Source organism: Anabrus simplex, chromosome 7 (genome assembly GCF_040414725.1).
Source record: "Anabrus simplex isolate iqAnaSimp1 chromosome 7, ASM4041472v1, whole genome shotgun sequence".
Taxonomy (NCBI): Eukaryota; Metazoa; Arthropoda; class Insecta; order Orthoptera; family Tettigoniidae; genus Anabrus; species Anabrus simplex.
In genome coordinates, this window is record NC_090271.1 from 338471968 (window position 1) to 338493523 (window position 21556).

At 37.8% G+C, this 21556-nt stretch overlaps 1 protein-coding gene across 1 annotated transcript in view; it reads right to left on the minus strand.

Moving 5' to 3' along the window:
* LOC136877626 (protein regulator of cytokinesis 1) overlaps nucleotides 1-18903 on the minus strand; it is a 367851-nt gene extending 348948 nt beyond the window's left edge. Inside the window, exon 1 of the mRNA XM_067151812.2 lies at nucleotides 18797-18903. Coding sequence (XP_067007913.2) covers nucleotides 18797-18810 — 14 coding nt within the window. The 5' untranslated portion in view covers nucleotides 18811-18903. The remainder of the gene's footprint in view (nucleotides 1-18796) is intronic.
* Nucleotides 18904-21556: the final 2653 nt, after the last annotated feature.

Consider the following 21556-nt stretch of genomic DNA (forward strand, 5'->3'; position numbering starts at 1 on the left):
TTAACAATTAGCTTTACGTTGCACCAACACAGACAAGTCTTATGGTAACAATAGGATAGGGCTAGGAGTGGGAAGGAAAATGCCATGGCCTTAATGAAGGTACAGTCCCAGCATCTGCCTGGTGTGAAAATAGGAAATCACAGAAAACCATCTTCAGGGCTGCCAACAGTGGGGTTCAAACCCACTAAAAAAACAAAAATAAGACCACAAAAACAAAGAATAATAAACAGGCATACGAGATGACATGACAATCAATGGGTAAGGGATAGTGCCAATGCACAGAACAAAGCAAAAAGTAAACTGCACTACGATTTACAGAATTTCAAGCCTAAACGCAGGTCAAAAGTTCAATGATTCACAGCATCCATGGCAATAAGTGTTTAAAATGTGAATATATTTGAGAATGCAGGCAGAGACCTGTACACACGTTCAAAGTCGCCATGTTAATGGTTAGGGCACAACAGAAAAAAACAACCGAAGGGGAAGGAAAATTAATTTTCACAACTGAACAGAGCCCCGTCGCCCTCTAGTGGACATGAAGGACGTTAGAAGAGTGATTACTTAAAACGTCAAAGAAAGCAAATACTGCAAGCGAAATTAAAGAAACTCCAAGGAATATTAACCTACAATACAGCGAACATACATACTGACCAAAAGGTTCGGCTCAAATCCTATAACACCGCTGCTTTTCTAGTTTTCACCTTGTGTATCTATGTATGCACAGTGTATGGCATTGGTGCTTACTGCATAGTCCTTGTAGCAGTTCTTCCTTGCCTGGTGTTATGCCAACCTGAAACCATCCGAACTTCTGCAATGGCACTATGCTATTCTGCGACAGAGTATGAGTGTCCTGTTTGGTATAATTCAACATATGCCAAACAGGTGGATATAGCTCTCAACGACACTTGCAGGATTGTAACAGGTTGCTTGAAATCCACTTCAGTCGAATGGCTCTACCACCTTGCAGGAATAGTTGCCTAAGTTTCACTCTCTTCTCTCTTGAAAAGATGTCTTTCAAGACTGAATTCACCGTACCGAGACGTATCACCTCCTGTTCAAAGAGAAATAGCTGCGAACAAGGAAAGAAAGATAGTTGAACAGGAAAGGACCCATCCTCTACATGGGCATGAACCGCAACTGCAACGATTAAAGTCAAGGAAGAGTTTTCTCTGAACTTCGAAGGAACTTCGAACCACTACTGAAAAAGGCAGGTTACAATTATGGAGGGCTACATACTACCTTCCCCTGGCTGGATAAGATTTTCTGAAACTCTACCTCCTGGCCACGATGAACAATGGATGATCTGGAAGTCCCTGAATAGACTGAGATCTGGAGTTGGCAGATCCAAGGTTAATTTGGCAAGATAGGGCTACATAGATCAAGAAAAAATCCAAAGTGACTGCGGAGAAGACCAGACCGTCCTCTTGAATTCCAACTTTATCTTCATATTGTGATATTTCCTACTTTTAAAGACGCCACTCAAACTTATTCATCTACTAATGGGTTACACAAGACAAGAAATTGTACAGGTGCATAGAAATTGAACAGAGAAAGAATACTATAAACTGAATTTTGGAGTTCCATTCATATATAGTATTATGGCAGGAAAAAAAAACAACCCAAAACATCTATTTATAGTGAAATCTTTTCAGATTATCAAAGATAATATTGCCTTTGCAGGCTGTTAAGAAAGAGAGAAAACTGAAATTCTTACTCGAGAAACATAAAACTAGTATAACTACTGTAACGAGGTAGTTCCATGCTATCCCTTAAGCCTACGTACCTAATGGCTCTAGACTTCAACGGAGTTATATTGTCTAGGTTACCCTAGGCACAATTCGGTTCCTAGCTGACATGTATCACATCCTTTCCTTCCTTCAATTTCCTGCTCCACCTTCCCCTAATAATGTTAAATAATTTTGCAATTCTATCCGGGTGCATCCATTCTCTGTTCAATAACTTTACAATTGTATACAACTGATTTTTGTTCTCAATTTTCTTTACATCCTCATCGTCTGAGTTTTTCTCGTATTTCCTTTGTCATAGGGCAATCTTTTATAAGGTGTGCCCATCCCATCTCTTCAGAGCATATTAAGCATTTATTTTCATCCCTGTTCCTTCTACATGCTTTATTTTTATGTATCCCCATTAACCACCATATTATACCCCTCATTCTCTTTTTTGTTATAAACTCTACATTTATTCTCATTCTCCCATATATATTACAAAATTCTTCTAATAGCCTCTTACTGCTACATTGTGCATCAATGTCTTGTTTTTCAATATCCTTAATTCTTAGAACTATTTTTTTTTTTTTTTTTTTACATATTTTCCACTTCTCTATACATTATTTTTCCCAGTAACATCCCATTCCAATCGTTTCTAAAATATTCCGTACCCCATCCACCCAGTATCCTTGGTTCTGATGTTTCATTTGGTGTTGATATGCTATCTGTAAAATTTCGCCCCCTTCTCGCAACTTCATTCTCAACCAATACTTTATTATCCTTTTAACAATGTCCACTCGCAGACTTATATCTTTGCACATCATTCTCACTCCACAATTAGCTGTACAGCTGGGTAGACCCATAATTATTTTCCCAAATCTACTCGTAATTGTATCAAGTGAGTCAATCCTTTCTTCAACTCCCCAAATTTCCCCTCCGTACAAAACTCTAGATATAACTACTGCATTAAAAACATTTTTATACACTCTGTAGTCTGTGTTGGGCATCTTCTTCTCCAGTATGCTAATGGCTGACAGTGCACTCATGCCTTTTAGCTTTGATCTTTTTATTTGCTCTGACCACTTTCCGTTTCCACTTAAAATCATATCCAAGTATTCTACTTTCTTGACAACTTCTAACCTTGTCTCGCCCATCCACCATTTTTCATTCTTTGATAATTTATGTCCTTTTTTGCACACCATTACCTTGGTTTTCTGTACATTGATTTTTAAGTTCCATTCTTGACAGTAATTTACCACCACATTTATACTACCTTGCATACTATTGGGTGTCAAAGTGAGCAGAAGGATGTCGCCAGCAAAAATGAGGCCCGGAATATCCCGGTTCTCAAGACTTGGGTAAACCCCTTCCTCGAAGCCTTTCGATTGAAAGATATCATTTATAAAGAGTAGAAACAGTACTGGTGACAATTTACAACCCTGCCTTTCGATTGAAAGATATCATTTATAAAGAGTAGAAACAGTACTGGTGACAATTTACAACCCTGTTTTAATCCTACATTAGAGAAAATTTCTCCAAATACTACGCCCTCCTTAGTTTTTATTGCGCACCTTACTTCTGAATATATATTTTCAACCGCTGTTATCTTCTGGGACACCCCTATCCCTCTCATCTTGGCCACGACCGCCCCTCTGCTCACAAAATCAAATGCTTTCTCCAAGTCAATAGTAGTAATGTATACTTTTCCTCCTTTCTTTTTTACATACTTATCTACTATTGTTTTCACTACAAAAATATTATCTGTTGTCCTCATCCTTTCTCTAAAACCTGCTTGCAGCCTTTCCAGAATCGATTCCCCCTCTGCCCACTTCATTATCCTTTTTGCTAACACACCTGTATATATTTTACTTAATGTATCTAGCAACGTTATACCCCTGTAGTTGTTAGGGTTATTTTTATCTCCCTTCTTATAGATTGGGCAGATCACTCCCTCTTGCCAAGATTTTGGGAACTCACCTCCTTCATATATTGTTAAATAGTTTTGCCATACTTTCTAGGATATCCTTATTTTGGGCCAGCTGCTTCCAAAATTCGTTAGCAATACCCGAAATCGCTCCTGATTTGCCTTTCCTGGCTTTCCCTAGTACCTCCCTTATTTCTTCTTTCGATATTTCCTTGTCTAATGCCGGCACCGTACACCCTAGCCCTACCGATATACCGGTATCGTTTAATCTAGGTCTCCACCTATCTTCAGCCTCTAATAGTTTCTTATAGTGCTCCACCCAGATAGCCTGACTTATTACCGTCTGCCGCGGCAGCTTCCGTATTCCACAAATCCCCTTAATTGTACTCCACACTTTTCTACTATCGTTCTGTTTTGCATTGCTATTTAATTCGACAACTCTCTGCTCCTGCCATTCAGACTTAGTTTCATACAGTAATTCCCTGTATTCTCTTCTCAAGTTACAGAATCCCATCCCATGGTTTTCTCCCCCATGATTCCGAAACTCCTTCAATGCTTTCATCACTTCATACTTTTTATGCCTGCATTCGTCATTGTACCAGCCTTTTCCAATTATATTCTGCCCCTCCTTTATCCTCATCTTCTCCCCTGCCATCTTTACAGAATTTTCAATTATTTTAACTGCTGTACTCGTTTGGTTACTCTCGATCATTGAATCTATTCCAGCTTTCACTATCTGTCCTATTTCTCCATCATAATAATTCATAAACTCAGCTCCTCTCTCCACCTATATTTAGTGACTATCGTTTCTTTGTATTTTATCATATTGCTTGTTGGTGTCTTACCCTCTCTAACTTTTATTCTGACAATAATTGGGAGATGATGTGACTCACCCCATTCCTTAACCTCCATACTTTTAATCACAGGCAACGCATTCCTGGAGCATAACGCCAAGTCTATGTTACTACCCCCTGTTTCCATTATGTATGTCAGGTTCCCTAATTCGTCGCCATGCCACCATCCATTCAAACTATATAGTTCTATCGTACCACATAGCTCTAGCAACTTTTCTCCATTTTTATTACAACCCTTATCCTGGCTCACTCTCTTTTTTACATAAACAGCTTCTGTCTCCTTGTTGTATACCGGCTTCTGGTCTGCAACCCTCGCATTGAAATCCTCCATTATTAGAATGCCTGTATCCTCAAAAATATTTTGTACTCTATTGATTTCTAATGCCAACTCATCAAAGAAAACCCTTTTCGCAAATGGCGAGGTTTCAGGAGGATTGTAGACAAAAATACATAAGTCTGACTCATTTTCATCATACATCTTTATTCTGACCCACATCATTTCCTCCATTTCTGATTCTATCTGAATTATTCTAGCTTGCAAATCCTCCCAAACCATCACCATTATCCCACCCGGGTATCTGCCCCTTTCGGTTCGTCTCTCTTTTGACTTATAATAGACTGTGAACTCTCCTATTTCTATAATAGTTTTCGGTAGAATCCAGGTTTCCACACATGTGAGAATATGCAAGCTATGTAATAACCCTTTAAAAGCTCCATTCTGTAACTTACTCCTAAGGCCTTCAATATTGATACACCCTACTCTTATCTCTAGTTATGTCTTTCTCCCCTGTCCCTCATTCTGGCTGATCTTCTTGGACCTCGTAATCCTTGTTACACCTAGATCTTCAGTGTTGTCATCTAGAGTGTTAACACCTTCTCTATCAAGGCTACCCTCATTTGCATTACCTTTTCTGAGCAAGAAGTCCTCGATACTCACACGTCTGCGTTTCGGTGTTGCTTCTTTCATAGAGTCTGCACTCAGCTGCCTCTGAAGGTCGCCTGGACTACCTTCGCTATTCGTTGTCTCAGCATCTGTTACTTCCTCTCTCTGTCCTTGTTGCATCGTTAGCTGGTTGTCCCTCGCTGCTCCGCATTCTGCTGGTCTCAGCTGCTTCGTACGTTCACCTTCCTCCTCGGCCAATGTACCCGCTGTATTGTACATATTCTTTAACTGCTCTACTCCCCAGGTCCTCGTCCATTTACTGTCCCCCACCACTAATTTGTTGCGCCTTATGTAGGCCCTTAATCCTTCACGTATAGCTTTCCCCAGGTGAAACTGTAGCATTTTCTGGTTCCTGAGGGCTTCTTTTTCCATCTCCTGTTTGACCCATATGTTCTCACCTTTCAACCGGCTTGTACTATGCAGAATCTTTCTCACTAGTAGGTTTGATACAAATCTCACTCTCACTGATCTCTTGCCTTTTGTTTTCCCCATTCTCTGTAGTTCTTCTATATCGGCCTCTCTGCAGCTAATCTTCATCTTCTCGTTAATTAGCTCCAGCACTTTGAATACCAGGTCTTCTTTAGTGTTCTCTGGTAGCCCATATATAAAAATATTTTTCTTGCGGGTTTCCTCTTGTCTTTCTCCTGCCATCTCAACTCTTATCTCTTCCTCCATTCTCCTCACCTTATCCCTCAAACTTGATATTTCTTTATTATTATGGACCGACCTTTCCGTCACTTTTCCTATCTCCTCTTTCACCATTTCTCGTAGATCACTAGATTGCTCTCGTAATAGCTCTCTCATTTGTTCAGTTTGGGCCTTACTAAATTCCCTTATCTTCTCCATGTCTTCCCAACCAACCACATTCTCATGATCAGGTCCAGGGTTCATCTCGACCCCTCCAATAACCAACAACACTGCCATCACTGATGCAGCCATCAAAATTGAAACCAAACTCACCTGATGTCCGGTTCTGCTACTCATATTGCGTCTCGTATTCCTGCCTCTACCGTGGCAACGACCTATCGTCGCCCGGTACAATTCTATTGAAATCCCCATGTCAGCACTCACTCACTCAACAACCTTCCTCTTCGCTTGCACGATTACAACTCGAAATTGTACAGAAAAACTAAAGTTGATGAATTTGGGACTTACCTTAAATCACAATTCAGTTGTTGGATAAGTGAAGGGAGTAATGTGGATACACTTTGGGCTAAATTTGAAGGAATCATTTGGGAAGGAGAGAAGAGATTTGTACCTGTTAAGAAGGGTAAAATTACCTCAGACCCTGTTTATTATACAAGGGAGATCAGAAAATTAAAAAGAAAATGTAGAATAGTAAACAGGAAAATCAAAGGGTAGGGAGAGTAGAGAAACTAGAAAACAGCTAATGAGGGAACTGAATAGAGTGAAAAAGGAAGAAAAAGAGAATTATATGAATGGCATACTTCAAGAGGGTAATGATCACAAAGGGAAATGGAAAAAGCTGTATTCATATATCAGGAATAAAAAAGGAAAAGGAATCCAAATTCCTACAATGGTGGGAGAAGGGGGTGAACACTAACAGATACTGAAAAAGCAAACCTATTTAGTAGGGAATTCAGAGATTCAGTAGATGATTGTCAGGAGTTGGAAACCGAAACAGAAGACAGAGAGGGAGAGACACAGAGGGAAACAAAAAGGTTCTCATTCACAAACAAAGATATTTTCAGAGAAATCCAACTGCTTCAGCAAGGAAAAGCAGCAGGAAGTGATCAAATTACTGGGGAGGTATTAAAGACAATGGGGTGGTACATAGTGCCTTATTTAAAATTTCTCTTTGACTATGTCATAAATAATAGTGTAATACCAAAGGAATGGAAGGAATCTATAATACCAATTTATAAAGGAAATGGTGACAAAAGGAAACCAGAGAACTACAGACCAATCAGCCTGACCAGTATAGTTTGTAAAATACTGGAGAGTTTACTATCAAAGTACATCAGAGGGATATGTGATGATAAAAATTGGTTCATGAGGAGCCAGTATGGATTTAGAAAGAAATTTTCTTGTCAGACACAACTGGTGGGATTTCAGCAGGACATATCAGATCAATTGGATTCAGGAGGTCAGTTAGATTGCATAGCCATAGATCCTTCCAAAGCCTTTGATAGAGTGGAACATGGAATATTATTAAAGAAATTGGAGGGAATAGGATTGGACGTAAGGGTTACACGTTGGATAAAAACATTTCTAAATTCAAGGGTTCAGAAAGTCAAAGTAGGAAATAATGTATCACAGGAAGAGCAAGTTTGGAAGGGAATTGCACAGGGTAGTATAATCGGTCCGTTACTTTTCTTAATATACGCAAATGATTTAGGGAACAATATAACATCAAAAATAAGATTGTATGCAGATGACATAATTGTTTATAGGGAAATAAATAACATTGAGGATTGTTCAGAATTACAAAGGGACCTTGAAAGTATCCAACAATGGGTTGAAGAAAATAATATGAAGGTTAATGGAGGCAAATCAACTGTAACAGCTTTTACAAACAGGAGCTTTAAAACTGAATTTGAATATACTTTGGATGAGGTAGTTATCCCAAAAGATGGCAAGTGCAAATATTTAGGTGTGAGATTTGCACTGGAAGGGTCATGTTGATGACATTGTTGGGAAAGCATACAGATCGTTACATGTCATAATGGGGCTACTTAAAGGATGCAATAAAGAATTAAAAGAAAAAAGTTACTTAAGTATGGTTCGTCCATTATTGGAATATGCAAACAGTGTTTGGGATCCTCACCAAGAATACCTAATAAAAGAAATAGATAGTGTGCAGAGGAAAGCAGCAAGATTTGTAACAGGGGATTTCAGGAGAAAGAGTAGTGTATCAGAAATGTTAAAGAAACTTGGATGGGAAACTTTAAGTAAGAGAAGGGAGAAAACTAGACTTATAGGACTATATAGAGCCTATACAGGAGAAGCAGCATGGGGTGATATCCGTGAAAGGCTGCAGTTGGAAAATAATTATATCGGCAGGACAGACCACAAATATAAAATTAGAAGGAATTTTAATAGAAGCGATTGGGGTAAATTTTCATTCATTGGGAAGGGTGTGAAGGAGTGGAACAGTTTACCAGGGGTAGTGTTTGATCCTTTTCCAAAATCTGTACAGATATTCAAGAAGAGAATAAACAGCAACAGAAAAAATACATGAAGTGTTAGAGGGCATTCAACCAGTGCAGGTTATTGTAAATAAGAAAATTTTAAAAATGTGCGTGATTAAATTAATTCCATCCCCTGGTCTAAGGAGTTGGACAGCCAAAGTAGGGGACTGCCTGGAGGGGTGAAGTACAGTGGGGACTTTGAGGGCCCTGGGACCGCTACGGTAGCTGTGAAGGCCCTTCATGAACTCTGAAAATTGGTGGCAAAAGGGGCTCTGGTTAAGACGCAGCGGGTCGTTATGCTACTTAGGTTCCAGAATGGGTAAAAAAAAAAGTAAATAAATAAATGCAAGGTAAAGTTTAATCTTATACCAGTTGTATCATTTGAAGTAATTCCACATACTGTAGCCTATATCAGTTGACTATATTCGTAAGTAGTACAGGAGATATTATAAGTAGAATTTTGTAAACATAAATTTATTAAGTATGAGCTGTGTGTTTAATAGAAAAAATTGTTAGCGTAAATTGTATTGTATTAAAGGAAAATTTTCTTCTATTGTTAATTTAATAATAATAATAATAATAATAATAATAATAATAATAACGCTATTTGCTTCAAGTCCCACTAACTACTCTTTTACGGTTTTCAGAGACGCCGGGGTGCCGGAATTTAGTCCCACAGGAGTTCTTTTACGTGCCAGTAAATCCACCGTAACGAGGCTGACGTATTTGAGCACCTTCAAATACCACCGGACTGAGCCAGGATCGAACCTGCCATGTTGGGGCCAGAAGGCCAGCGCCTCAACCGTCTGAGCCACTCAGCCCGGCTATTGTTAATTTAATATTTAGTGCTTGACAATAATGTATTTTAGTGTACCATTTGCCACCGAGGTAGACACCTCATTTGCAAATAAAGATGATTTTTTTTTTTTGAAGTAGGAACGAAACATGTACTATTGACAAATAAAAATTTGCTAAAAGGCAAAAAAGAAATTATTAAAACGGTGGAAGAATTTTAATATTGTAAATCTCAGTGATTAGATTTTGATACGGAAAATGAAGTTGATTACTTGCAACACTACTCTTGTCGGAAATCACCCAGAACAAATATAGCTGCTTTTCTTCGGAGTTTTCCCAGTCGTTGAATCAAGTAATCCTGGTGTGCCCCAAACACTGGAACCATACTCTAGTTGGGGTCTTTCCAGAGACTTATATGCCCTCTCCTTTACATCCTTACTACAACCCCTAAACACACTCATAACAATGTGTAGAGATCTTTACCCTTTATTTACAATCTCATTTATGTGATTATCACCCGAGTGTATACAATTAACACAACCCATTAAGGTTAGGCACTTTAATATTATAAATGCAGGTTACAAGAGTCAAAGGGAAATTCATGATGTTTGTTTACCCCTCAAAGTAGTTTTTATTATTATTATTATTATTATTATTATACAATCTGTGTCTGAGAAGTTCGGTGAATGGTCTCATGAAATAAAGACAACGTAAGTTACACGCAAAACTCCATTGCTGGCCTGCAAAGTAATCTCCGTTAGCTACAACACACTTTTGACATTGACTATAAAGCTGCTGGAAGCTGACAGCTAACGCTTCATTTGGAATCTCCCGGAGAACCTGTCACGCGTTGTTGGATACCTCCTACACTGTGGCCTTTCAGGGCTAATTTAAGATGGGGGAACAAAAAAAATCTGCCGGCGCCAAATTCCGAGAATACGGAGGGTTTGGAAGAACAGTCACCTGGCGTTCAGCGAGAAACTGGGTCACGCGGATCGCGGTGTGTGGACGGGCATTGTCGTGGAGGTGTTTCCACTGTCCACCCCGGCACAGTTCAGGCCGAACCTGTCTGATACGTTGCAGTAGCCATTTCAAAACTCCCTCGTAGAATTCCGCGTTGACAGGTGTACCGTGGGGTACAAATTCATGATGAATAACACCAATGCTGTCGAAAAAGACTATCAGCATTGTCTTAATCTTGGACTTCGTGCGCCGACTTTTCTTGGGAGGCGGAGAAGACACTTAACACCAAGCCATTGGCGGTCTCAGTCTCCGGATCATACTGGCAACACCACGACTCGTCTCCTGTAATGAAGGTTTTCAACACCTCAGGATTTTGGTCATAAACGTCAATAAAATCTCCCGAAGTTTCCATCCGACTTTGCTTCTGCTCGTCTGTCAGGTTGTGAGGTACAAACCGGGCACAAATCTTCCGCCTTTCAAATGTTCGTGAACAATGGTCTTTACACTGTCCTTGCCTACACCCACATCATCTGCTATCATTCGCAAGGACAGCCGACGATCATTCGATGTTGTCTGGAGATGTGCGTGTGGTTGGTCGACCCGAACGCGCCTCGTCCTCAACACCTTCCCTTCCACCTCGAAAGCATTTAAACCAGTCAAAAACGCACTTTTTACTCAACGCTTGAGTGTGGTAAACTTTCACTAACATTGCGTGTTTCTGTTGCAGTTTTGCCTAGGGGGAAGCAAAACTTCATGTTAACGCGTTGCTCCGTTTCGGACTCCATTGTGCAATGACACGAGTCCTCACACTGACTCCGTGCGATGTGTTGCAGCGTTCAACTCTGTTTAACTGTGTTGAGTTAACCGATAAGGGGCACTTGATGTCATGCCTCGCAATGCATATGCGCGAGCACATCGTCCGAACTAGCACTGTGTACAAACTAGGCGACCATTCACCGAACTTTTCAGACACAGGTTGTATTATTATTATTATTATCATCCTTATTTTAACCATTACTTGTGTAGGGTTAGATACTAGGCAATAGACGCTTGTTGGGAATGCTATATGCTGCATAATTAACAGCTGTAAAAAATGCTTGAATTATTTCTCAAAATTTCTGCATTGAAAGAACAGATGATTGGTGATGCCTTTCAACTGTTGAAAAGCACACACTGGAGTATCCATTAAGTGTAATCGAAATTTATAATCGAGTGCAAGTGTGTGATTTAATCGGAGGCGGATTAGGGTTATTATATGAGGCATATATGTACCCCTGAAATACCACAGCCGATCACATACATTAGGTTGGAGTGCTGACTTCTCAGGTATCTAACCCTGTTTGATGCTTTCTTTAATGACTGGATTAAAATCAGTATACAGAACCCATATTTGATAGGATAGGCAATTTCTGGAGGCTGCATCTTTGGCTAAGGTGTCAACCTGTTCATTTCCTGGTATATTAGTGTCCAGGGATCCAACTAAAGTTGTGTTTTGTCTTTGTTCCAAATCATATAACAGTGTTTTAATATTAAAGATATACCAATTACTGGATGGCATAACAGATTGCAAAGCTTTTAAAAAGTTTTAGGGTCCACCGTATTCATTATTATACAATTTGTGTAGATTTATTGGACACGATCTTTTATCTTGCCTTTCCTCAAAAGACATAACTAATATATTTCGTATTATTCACCGGTTCCGCATTTGAACTGGAAAACGTAGTACTTGTTAATAGCTTAAGGATTTTATTTGTACATTCCCACCTCATCAGGCTCGCTTCACAGAACAATACTGTCAAAAAGGACACTACAAACTTCCAGAATCTGTTTTTATGATTGAACTCTATGAAGAATTACGAAGTGTATTTAATTAAGCACAAAGTGTTTTATGAACAGAACTATTTTAATAACTTTGTGTGTGAATTTTAATTTGAATTCACCTTAAATTACAATAATTACAGCGAACCTGATCGCACATGGTTTTATAATTTGGTACAACAGACCCGCAACTCTGCGACTTATTGAGAAAGGAAGGACAAACACTATCTTTTTAAATATATATTCATTTTAATTGCAAGAGCATAAGATTTTAATTTGTGATAATGTTAATGTTAATAATATTTATATGATTGCCAGTTTTCCAAGGCTTCTGTTCAGCTGATAATGATGCAGGATAGCGTCGAAATTAGTTCTGAATAAACATCTGTTTTAATTACATCTACACAGCGAAATTGTATAGTATTGAATAAGGTGGACCCTAAAACTTTTAAAAAAGCTTTGTAATCTCAGTTCAATATGGATAGAAAAGGAAGTTTATTATTTTAAATTTTAAATAACAGATTGGATACTTTTCGAAACCCTTAAGAAATAGAAGCCTCATTTGGCAACACATATTTATGAAATATTCTATTAAAAGGAACATAAAAAGCAGCACCTATGGCAGATTTGCTTTGAGAGCCATCAGTGTATACTGAGATCATACTTTTGTGACACACATACACACACACACAGTGGATTTTACTCTATACTAGGATTAATGGGACAGAAAATTGTGGTGAATACATGAGGTTTGTGGTTAGTTATGTCATAAGGGAAGGAGTAGACAGGGAGAGAACCACACTGTATAATGTTGCTTCAATATGCGATATGTTGGTAGGCCTATGCTGATAAGGCAGGTGGGTTCACCAAATGTTTGTTTTGCTTATGGAAATATTCTGACAGGAGCTTCAACTTGGGCAGGAGAAAATGTTGTACTAAACTTTCTTGACAAGATATTTTCACTATAGATAGTCCCTTCTCAAGCATAAACGTTTTTCGCCCATCTCAACTCGTAGTGGTTTTAAAGAGAAGTAGTAAAGGCCCAAATCGGCAAATTTGGACATTTTCACTTTTTTACATTTTATTAACTTGTGAAACATTCTGTTCAATGTGGCATTTGTTTCATTCAAATAATGTAATATTTACTATTTTAAATAGTTTGTTTAATATATTGGTGCACTTCTATTTCAAGACACCTTTTGGTGCAATGATTTGCACATATCTCAGGGACTTCACTCTAGAAGGCTGTTTTGAAGAGAAATTATGTTTTATTATTTGGCTACCCTGCTTGAGCTGCAATCGCAAGATGCAGTGTTGTTTTGGGGGAGGATTTTAAAGCTTCTACTCTGCAGTAGATGAGCTTTAGGCCTACTGAAACTTTTACTTCTAAATGCAATTTACTCAAAATCACTTTCTGAAATAAATGCTCCCTTTTCTCAGAAACTACTGGGGGTATTTCCATGAAATGTTTACCAAATGTCTGTGATACTGTTGTAGTAGGAATCTACTTTGGTCGATATTTCTTGAATAGTTTATCTTTTATAATAAAATGAAATGATCATGAATTAGAAACCATCATGCGGAGGCTAGACGAGCGAAGCAGAGAATATGGTCTTGAAATCAACAATAAAAAGACCAAACTGAAGATTGTAGACAGTTTTAATAACAGACCTGCCATAACAAGAATTGCAGATTATGAGGTTGTCAGTCGCTTCGAGTATCAAGGATCTATTGTCACAAATATTGGAGACTGTGAACCTGAGATCCGCAAGCGCATTGCAATTGCGAGAAATTCAACAGCAAAACTTACTCGCATCTGGAAGGACACCTCCATCACTTCCAAGACAAAGCTCACCCTCATGCGAACTCTGATCTTCCCTATCGCGACCTATGCAGCAGAAACTTGGACGATGAAGATTGCGGATCGCCGCAGGATTGATGCTCTAGAAATGTGGTGCTATAGGAGATTACTGCGAATACCATGGACAGCACACCGTACTAATGAATCGATCCTGCAACAGCTCGGCATCAGAACAAGATTGTCGATCCTTATCAACCAAAAACAACTCGGATATTTTGGTCATATTGCCAGAAGACAGGAGGCAATGGAAATACTTATCATAGAGGGAAAAGTCGAAGGCCGAAGACCTAGAGGACGTGCGCCGCTACGATGGATGGACCAGATCAAGAACTTAACCAGGATGAGCTTACAGCAAGCAAGTCACCATGCCCAAAGCAGACTCCTGGAGGAAGGTCACCAAAAGGATTGTCGCGTGATGCCACCACACCCTTACGAAGGGTTGGACTAAGAGATAGAGAGATCTGCAGAGAAAAATTGGGGAATAATTTTTAAAAATCATAACGTCTTTCGTAGCTTATATTAAGCTATTCTAGATCAGTATATGCTGAAAATGAGTTGACATATTACAAAATCATTTTTCTACATTCTATGGCCACAGAGAAAAAGGTTAATTTATTCAGCTATGTTAACAATGAGATACAACATTATGACTCCCCTTAGTAGCTCCACCACTTAGTACTAGAGCATTGTATAGTGTTAAGATGTCCACTACAGCATTAAGATGTCTCCCTATGACAAGCCACGTGGGGCATACCTTGCGGCTTCCTGTTGATCTTGTGTTTTTAGCTATAATCGTCTATTAAAGAGAAGTTTCACCGTTATATTAATGAAGTTTGTTGGAAACTAAGTTAGCCTATATAATTTTTGGAGGAAGATATTAATGTCCAGATTTCAAGTTCCTAAACAAATATTCTAAATATTTGAGTATGATTTGACAGAATCTGATAATGTTCTCTCCTACTTTAAAACGTGTTTTTTTTTAAATACAGGTATGTTATGGTGTAATATTTATATTTAATCGTGTGTTCAACAGACTGGAAAGCTTTTGAGTTACATTTTCTTACTTGTCATGACTACAAATTCCTGCTAACTAACTGGTGGAACAAGTCAATTAATTATAGGCCTAACCAGTCTAACGTAGAGGTTCTATTATGAAGTTTGGGACAGCAAAATCTGGAGTGTGTGTGCAATAAGCCTGATTTATACCTCCTTGAAATAATAGCTCACAATTTGGAATATGATGAGTGTTACCAATGGATCTTATTACATGTTACAAACTTCATATTTGGTCCGTATTGAAAATGTACATCAATTTGAGATTATTAAAATTTTATTAGTCAACCTATTCAATACAAATGATATTTGCAAAGTTAGGACTTACATCCTATTAAACTAAAGTCTAAAGGGACATGTTTCGCCCTTTAAAAGGGCATCATCAGCCTTTTTACACTCATGCTAAAGATAAAAATCAGGATCCTGATTGTCAATTTAAGAAAAAAATTGAAAATGAGAATAAAAATTAGAATGAATATTATACAATATGTGCAATCATGAGTTCTTAAATGACAATTGACAATTAAAATATTATAAAATGTTCGCGAAGAAATGGGAGTTGGTACGATAATTACATCAGTAATCTTAAAATGATCTTATAAAACTGAACAAACTAGGCCTTAACCAAATAAATAATAAGAAAGTCTACGGCTAAAGTTGCCATATCAAAGTTCGTGAAATTCGGCTGGAAGCAACCTGATTTTAAATGTAGAGCAAATGGTTAATAGAATCCAATAGCCACTCAAGACAACATAAAACCTCTCTCGTTGAAAGGTCGTAATGAAACTGTAGTAAGGCACATGTAGATTCTAAAGTTGTGTCCAATCAATCCATTAATCTCATATATTACAAAGTGAGATCGCGGTCTCAGTATTTTTGTTGAAGAAGCTGTGAGAAGTTTACTAATAAGTGCCGCTGTACAGATTTTGTCAGCTCGTATACCGATGGTTAAATGGGAACATTCTTACGTGTTGGCTGTAGTTAGAATGTTCCCATTTAACCATCAGTATACGAGCTGACAAAATCTGTACAGCGGCACTTATTAGTTAACTTCTCACAGCTCCTTCAACAAAAATACTGAGACCGTGATCTCACTTCGTAAAATATGAGATTAATGGATTGATTGGACACAACTTTAGAATCTACATGTGCCATACTACAGTTTCATTACGACTTTCCAAAGAGAGGTTTTATGTTGTCTTGAGTGGCTATTGGATTCTATTAACCATATGCTCTACATTTAAAATCAGGTTGCTTCCAGCCGAATTTCACGAACCTTGATACGGCAACTTTAGCCATAGACTTTCTTATTATTTATTTGGTTAAGGCCTAGTTTGTTCAGTTTTATAAGATCATTTTAAGATTGCTGATGTAATTATCGTACCAACTCCCATTTCTTAGCAAACATTTTAAATGATATTTTAATTGTCAATTAAGAACTCATGATTGCACATATTGAATAATATTCATTCTAATTTTTATTCTCATTTTATATTTTTTTCTTAAATTGACAATCAGGATCCTGATTTTTATCTTTAGCATGAGTGTAAAAAGGCTGATAATGCCCTTTTAAAGGGCGAAACATGTCCCTTTAGACCTTAGTTTAATAGGATGTAAGTCCTAACTTTGCAAATATCATTTGTATTGAATAGGTTGACTAATAAAATTTTAATAATCTTAAATTAATGGATCTTATGGCAGACCAAATCTCTTGTGTAATAGTATTTCTATTAATATTCATTATAATTTTTTTTCCAAGCATCCCTTCTCTTATTATTCAAGATCTGACAATACTAGCAGTATAGTGACTATATGCAATATAATTAGGTACAGTAAAATTAGCCCATAGTTCCTGAAGGAAACTTTTCCTTCTTTGGATAATTTTCATATTACTTATTTCTTCTGATATTCTTCAGCAATAATTTCTGTGCCGTATGACAGAGAGCAGTTAAGTTGTACTGTAGGTATTCTATGTAGAATGTTATTTTCTTTTTTGCCAATTCACAAGAGCTGTGTTTTTCAAGTACCTTTAGAAGAAAAAGGCAACTATTAGATGGATTCAAGAAGTTAAGAAAGATGTAGAAAGAAATAATATAAGAGAAGAAGAAACTATGGAGAGAGAAATTTTTAGAAAGAGGGTAGTAAGTATGGAAGGATTTCAAGGAAGATTAAACAAGAAGCCTGGTGTGAAGTGGTCTGAGGACAGAAGGAAACAGCATAGTGAAAGGATGAAAGGAAGGAGCGGGAGAGAAAACAAAGTGAAGAACTGAATTGAAATTGGCACGTGATCCTTAACAGGCCTCATTGAAAAGAAGAAAATCAGTCCCGATAAGGTATTCTTAGAAATACCTACAGCCATTTTAGACATTTTGTTTTCACTTTATTACTTTCTATCCCTTTTTTTGTGAGTTTTTCCCCAAATTATCTCAATTCCACATGAACTGGAATTATTACATAGTAATGTGATCTACAATCTCAATTTATAGGCCTCATCATTCAACATTAAGTGCTTCCTGATCTCCTGATCTCTGAACTACAAATACAGTATGATAAAAAAGATAAAAGACCCTAAATTCAGGCAAGACAGAACCAGTCCAATCACTTCCCCAGATCTTAACTGAACAGATAACATCTACAATTGCTTCTGGATATGAAAGGATCTGCCGTCAGCACATATCGTAATATAGTCTGTTGCCCATGGTATGCCTGATTGCTACTCATCGTATTGTAAAATTAATGGAGATCACTGAACAGGTTAAGAACAGGTCTTAGAAAGTCTAAGGACAACCTGGAGAAATGGGGGTAATTAGATGTATCACCACTATGTGGATGCAGAGAGGTGCAGACTACCAAGTATCGTGTTAGTGCTCGTGTCGCCCTCACTCTTACAGTGAGGAGGATTTACTCAAGGCACAAGGAAATGAAATTGCAGTTGCTCGTTTCTGGGCAAACACTATTTAATACCAGTTTGGTATATATGTGTATAAAATCCTTCCGTTTCATTGTTACTAAATTGTAGTGTAAAGACAAAAAAAAAGTGTTCTACTGTACGCTTCTGACTCGAGTAAATAAATAACTGAACAGAAGACCAAGTTGCACACAAAGACAATTCCAAGGGAAAAAGAAGCAGGTGAAGACAGCATAGTACTGTAGATTCAAGGGGTAGAATAAAATTATTAGCAGTTCAAAAGAAAACTTAAGAGAAGGATGGCATCCGATACCCTGAAGAATGAAGGTATCGCCATGAACCAAGCAGAGAACAAGAAAAGGAAAAACAGACCAGGATCGGGAAAGATGAAAATAGAGTAGGTTGGCGGAAATATCAGTCTCAGATGAAGCCTCGTAATCGCCACAAACGTTAAACAAGCTAAATGACAGGTAGAGAAAATAGAGGCTGAGAAATACGATACCCAGGGAAAAGATAAAAGAGGGTGTAAGCCAAACAAACGACCAAACTCTGGGGACTACAAACTCATCGGGTCGGTTTAGCTACAAGTGAAAGTCTCCTGTGGTATCTAAGTATCTCCCCAACATCCAAAAGAGGGAAAAATTATAAAGATTTAAATTCATGACCGTCACACTGAATCCTGGATGATTAATCATCCACAAAGTCCAGACATCCCGAAAAATTCCCTCCCATATTTCTAGTACGATACAAAATGATCCACAAATAAAACACCGTTACAGAATTGAAGCAATTACTAACCTTCTTTCCTCCATTGTAATAAGTTTCAAAACACCAAAAACACAAATATTTCCAGTTTCCACTTCACAGTTCCCACCGCCACTGAGTACCAAGTTTTAAAAACAGACCTGAATCAAAATGTCCAAATCCTATTGGTTACAGTTATACGGATACAGGATTGGTTTATTCCGTATCAACCGTCAATGATTGTCCAAAACATTACCAAAGAGGTTAAAGCAATAAGGCAAGGGGTGACAATAATCACCATAGGGGGCGTTGTCGTAAATAGGCGCGAGAACGCATGCTATTTTTTATAGTCACATCTGTCACAGTTCATTGTAGTGAATACGATGAACGAAAAATTGAAACTGCGGGAATTTTCAGATGCAAACATTGTACGACACGCCAAAACATAAAAGAGATACTAATATTTAGTTGATGTTCAAGCTCTTACGATATCGTGTTGTGCAAACGTTTGCAGGAATCGGAAAAACAAAAATATACCAGGAATAACATTTCTCAGGTAAGGTTCTAAGTATGGCTTGTAATATGTAGTACAGTATTATCCGCACACTTTATCTTGGTGCATTTACACGCTAGTGGCTAGTGCTGAATCGGTCGACCACGGCGATCTTCGAGTTTCGTACTGGCAACCTTTGAAACACATACTATGAATCGCTTAAGCACAGAGCCATCTACAGATAAAGAGGAAAAGTACGCTTGGCAACGCTGTATCTATCTGTCAAGCGGAGGCCGAGAGAAAAGGGGGCGTGTCCGACTTTGAATTGACTTCAATGATATTCAGCGCACTTAGACCAACATGATGGTTATCAAAAATATACACACTGTGAAAAATGACACTAAGAAACACACGCATCAAGAAATGCACTCAGTAAAGTTAGAAATACACATTTTACATGCATAAAAACAAAACCCTTTAAAGAACAGTACTCACAAGCTGAATATTTATGGAGTGTTGACAGCTTCCTTCGTTCACTGATTTTATCATCACTGCTGGCATAACTCTTGTTCTTAATCTGCTTTCTATAATTATTCAACATGACGTTGCAAAATGTGGACAATAAACAGTCTATTAGACTATTATTGTCATGCCCACAGTTACTCTGTTCAAACCAGAACTGTTGATTTTCATCTCTCCCTAAAGCAGCTCTGGATAGAGGGAAGATAACTTCTTTGTGATTTCCACAATCCAGGTAGTCTTCCTTGTAGTCTTCAGACAGCAACAAGGTAAACATTCCTGTCACTGTTACAAAGACACACACAACACAATCTGATGGCACCACTAACCCACCTCTCTGAAGTTCTTCAGAATAGGGGCCATCTGTTTCATTGCACTGCAGGAGACCTAAACATGTGTCACAGCTTATCCTTTTGGATATTGCCCTTACTGCATACCCAGAAATGTATATTACACCTGACATCTCAAAATACCCATCAGAAATGTCACATGATAAAAGTGAGTCGAACTTTTCTATCACTGCCATATTTAGCCTAATATAATCTGTCTTGGTGGAATGAGACATTTCTAACTGGCTACAGTCAAACTGCACTTTTCCATACCTAGATGAGTGCAAGCCCAGAACACTCTTAATCCTAATTTTCTTCTCACTTTCTATAACTTGAAGTGCAGTAACATTGTAGTTACATTCACTAAGCTGTCTGTACTGACCAAACTTTCTTACCAGATTGTCACTCTGAAACTTCCCTAACAGTAAATAATTTGGTTTCACAGCTTCAAATGAAAATTGGATAATTTTTAACAGGACAGTTGTGGTATGTACCAAAGCTCTTGAAGTGTCAGTTGTTAAGTGACCATGAACCAAATTTAAATCATCGCAACTGCTTACCCACTCACAGAAATGTTGAAGAAATTGAATGTGGTCATCATCTAGTTCAGTAAAAGGCATTTGATTGTGGTCCCTCTTGCAAATTCCTTTAGTTACACTTTTGACGTTTACAATACGCCACCACTTAGTAACAATTTCAAAAAAAATTGCAGTGGCATTAGAATCTAGTTGACTGGTTTTTAAAGCAGCTATGGTGGTGTCATGGAACAGATTATCAACAAGTAACACTTTCTGCCTATCAAGATTTTTGGGATACACCGTTTTATAATTAAGTTTAAAAGCTGTAGCAATCAGGTTGGATGCATGACTGTGGTACACATAAAGGTTCCTTAAATCATTAAAGCACGCCTCACGGATAATCTGATCTAATTCAAAATCAGGGAAAATAAAAGCTTTGTCTCTGTCTTTCTGATTCAGCCAGTTATTCCTGATGTTCTTAAATATATGTACAGGATCAAACATGAGAAATATCTGTAAATTATTGTGTTGGGGATTTGGTACACAATATGGACTTTCACTTCCTAACAATGAACACATAATGCTAAACATATTCTTATTTATCCTATTGTTGTCGAATTGTTCCCTTAAGAAAACAAGGTTAGATGAGAAGTCTGTGCTTTCACTACTAACCTCACAAAACAAAACTCTATGAGCTTGTCAAGCATTTTAAGTACATTACTTTGTACACATTCAACACTAACACTACTAGCAGTGGCTCCTGTATAATTTAATAAATATTCATTTAGCTGAGACCACTTGGAGATTTTACCATCAGCTAAACATTTAATTTCTTTGACTGACACCTGATAACTATTAACATATACAGTCACATGCATATCCTGGTGAATTTTTAGTAAATTACTTACATTTGGCAAATCATCCAGATTTAACCTGTATATGCAAAGAAATTCAT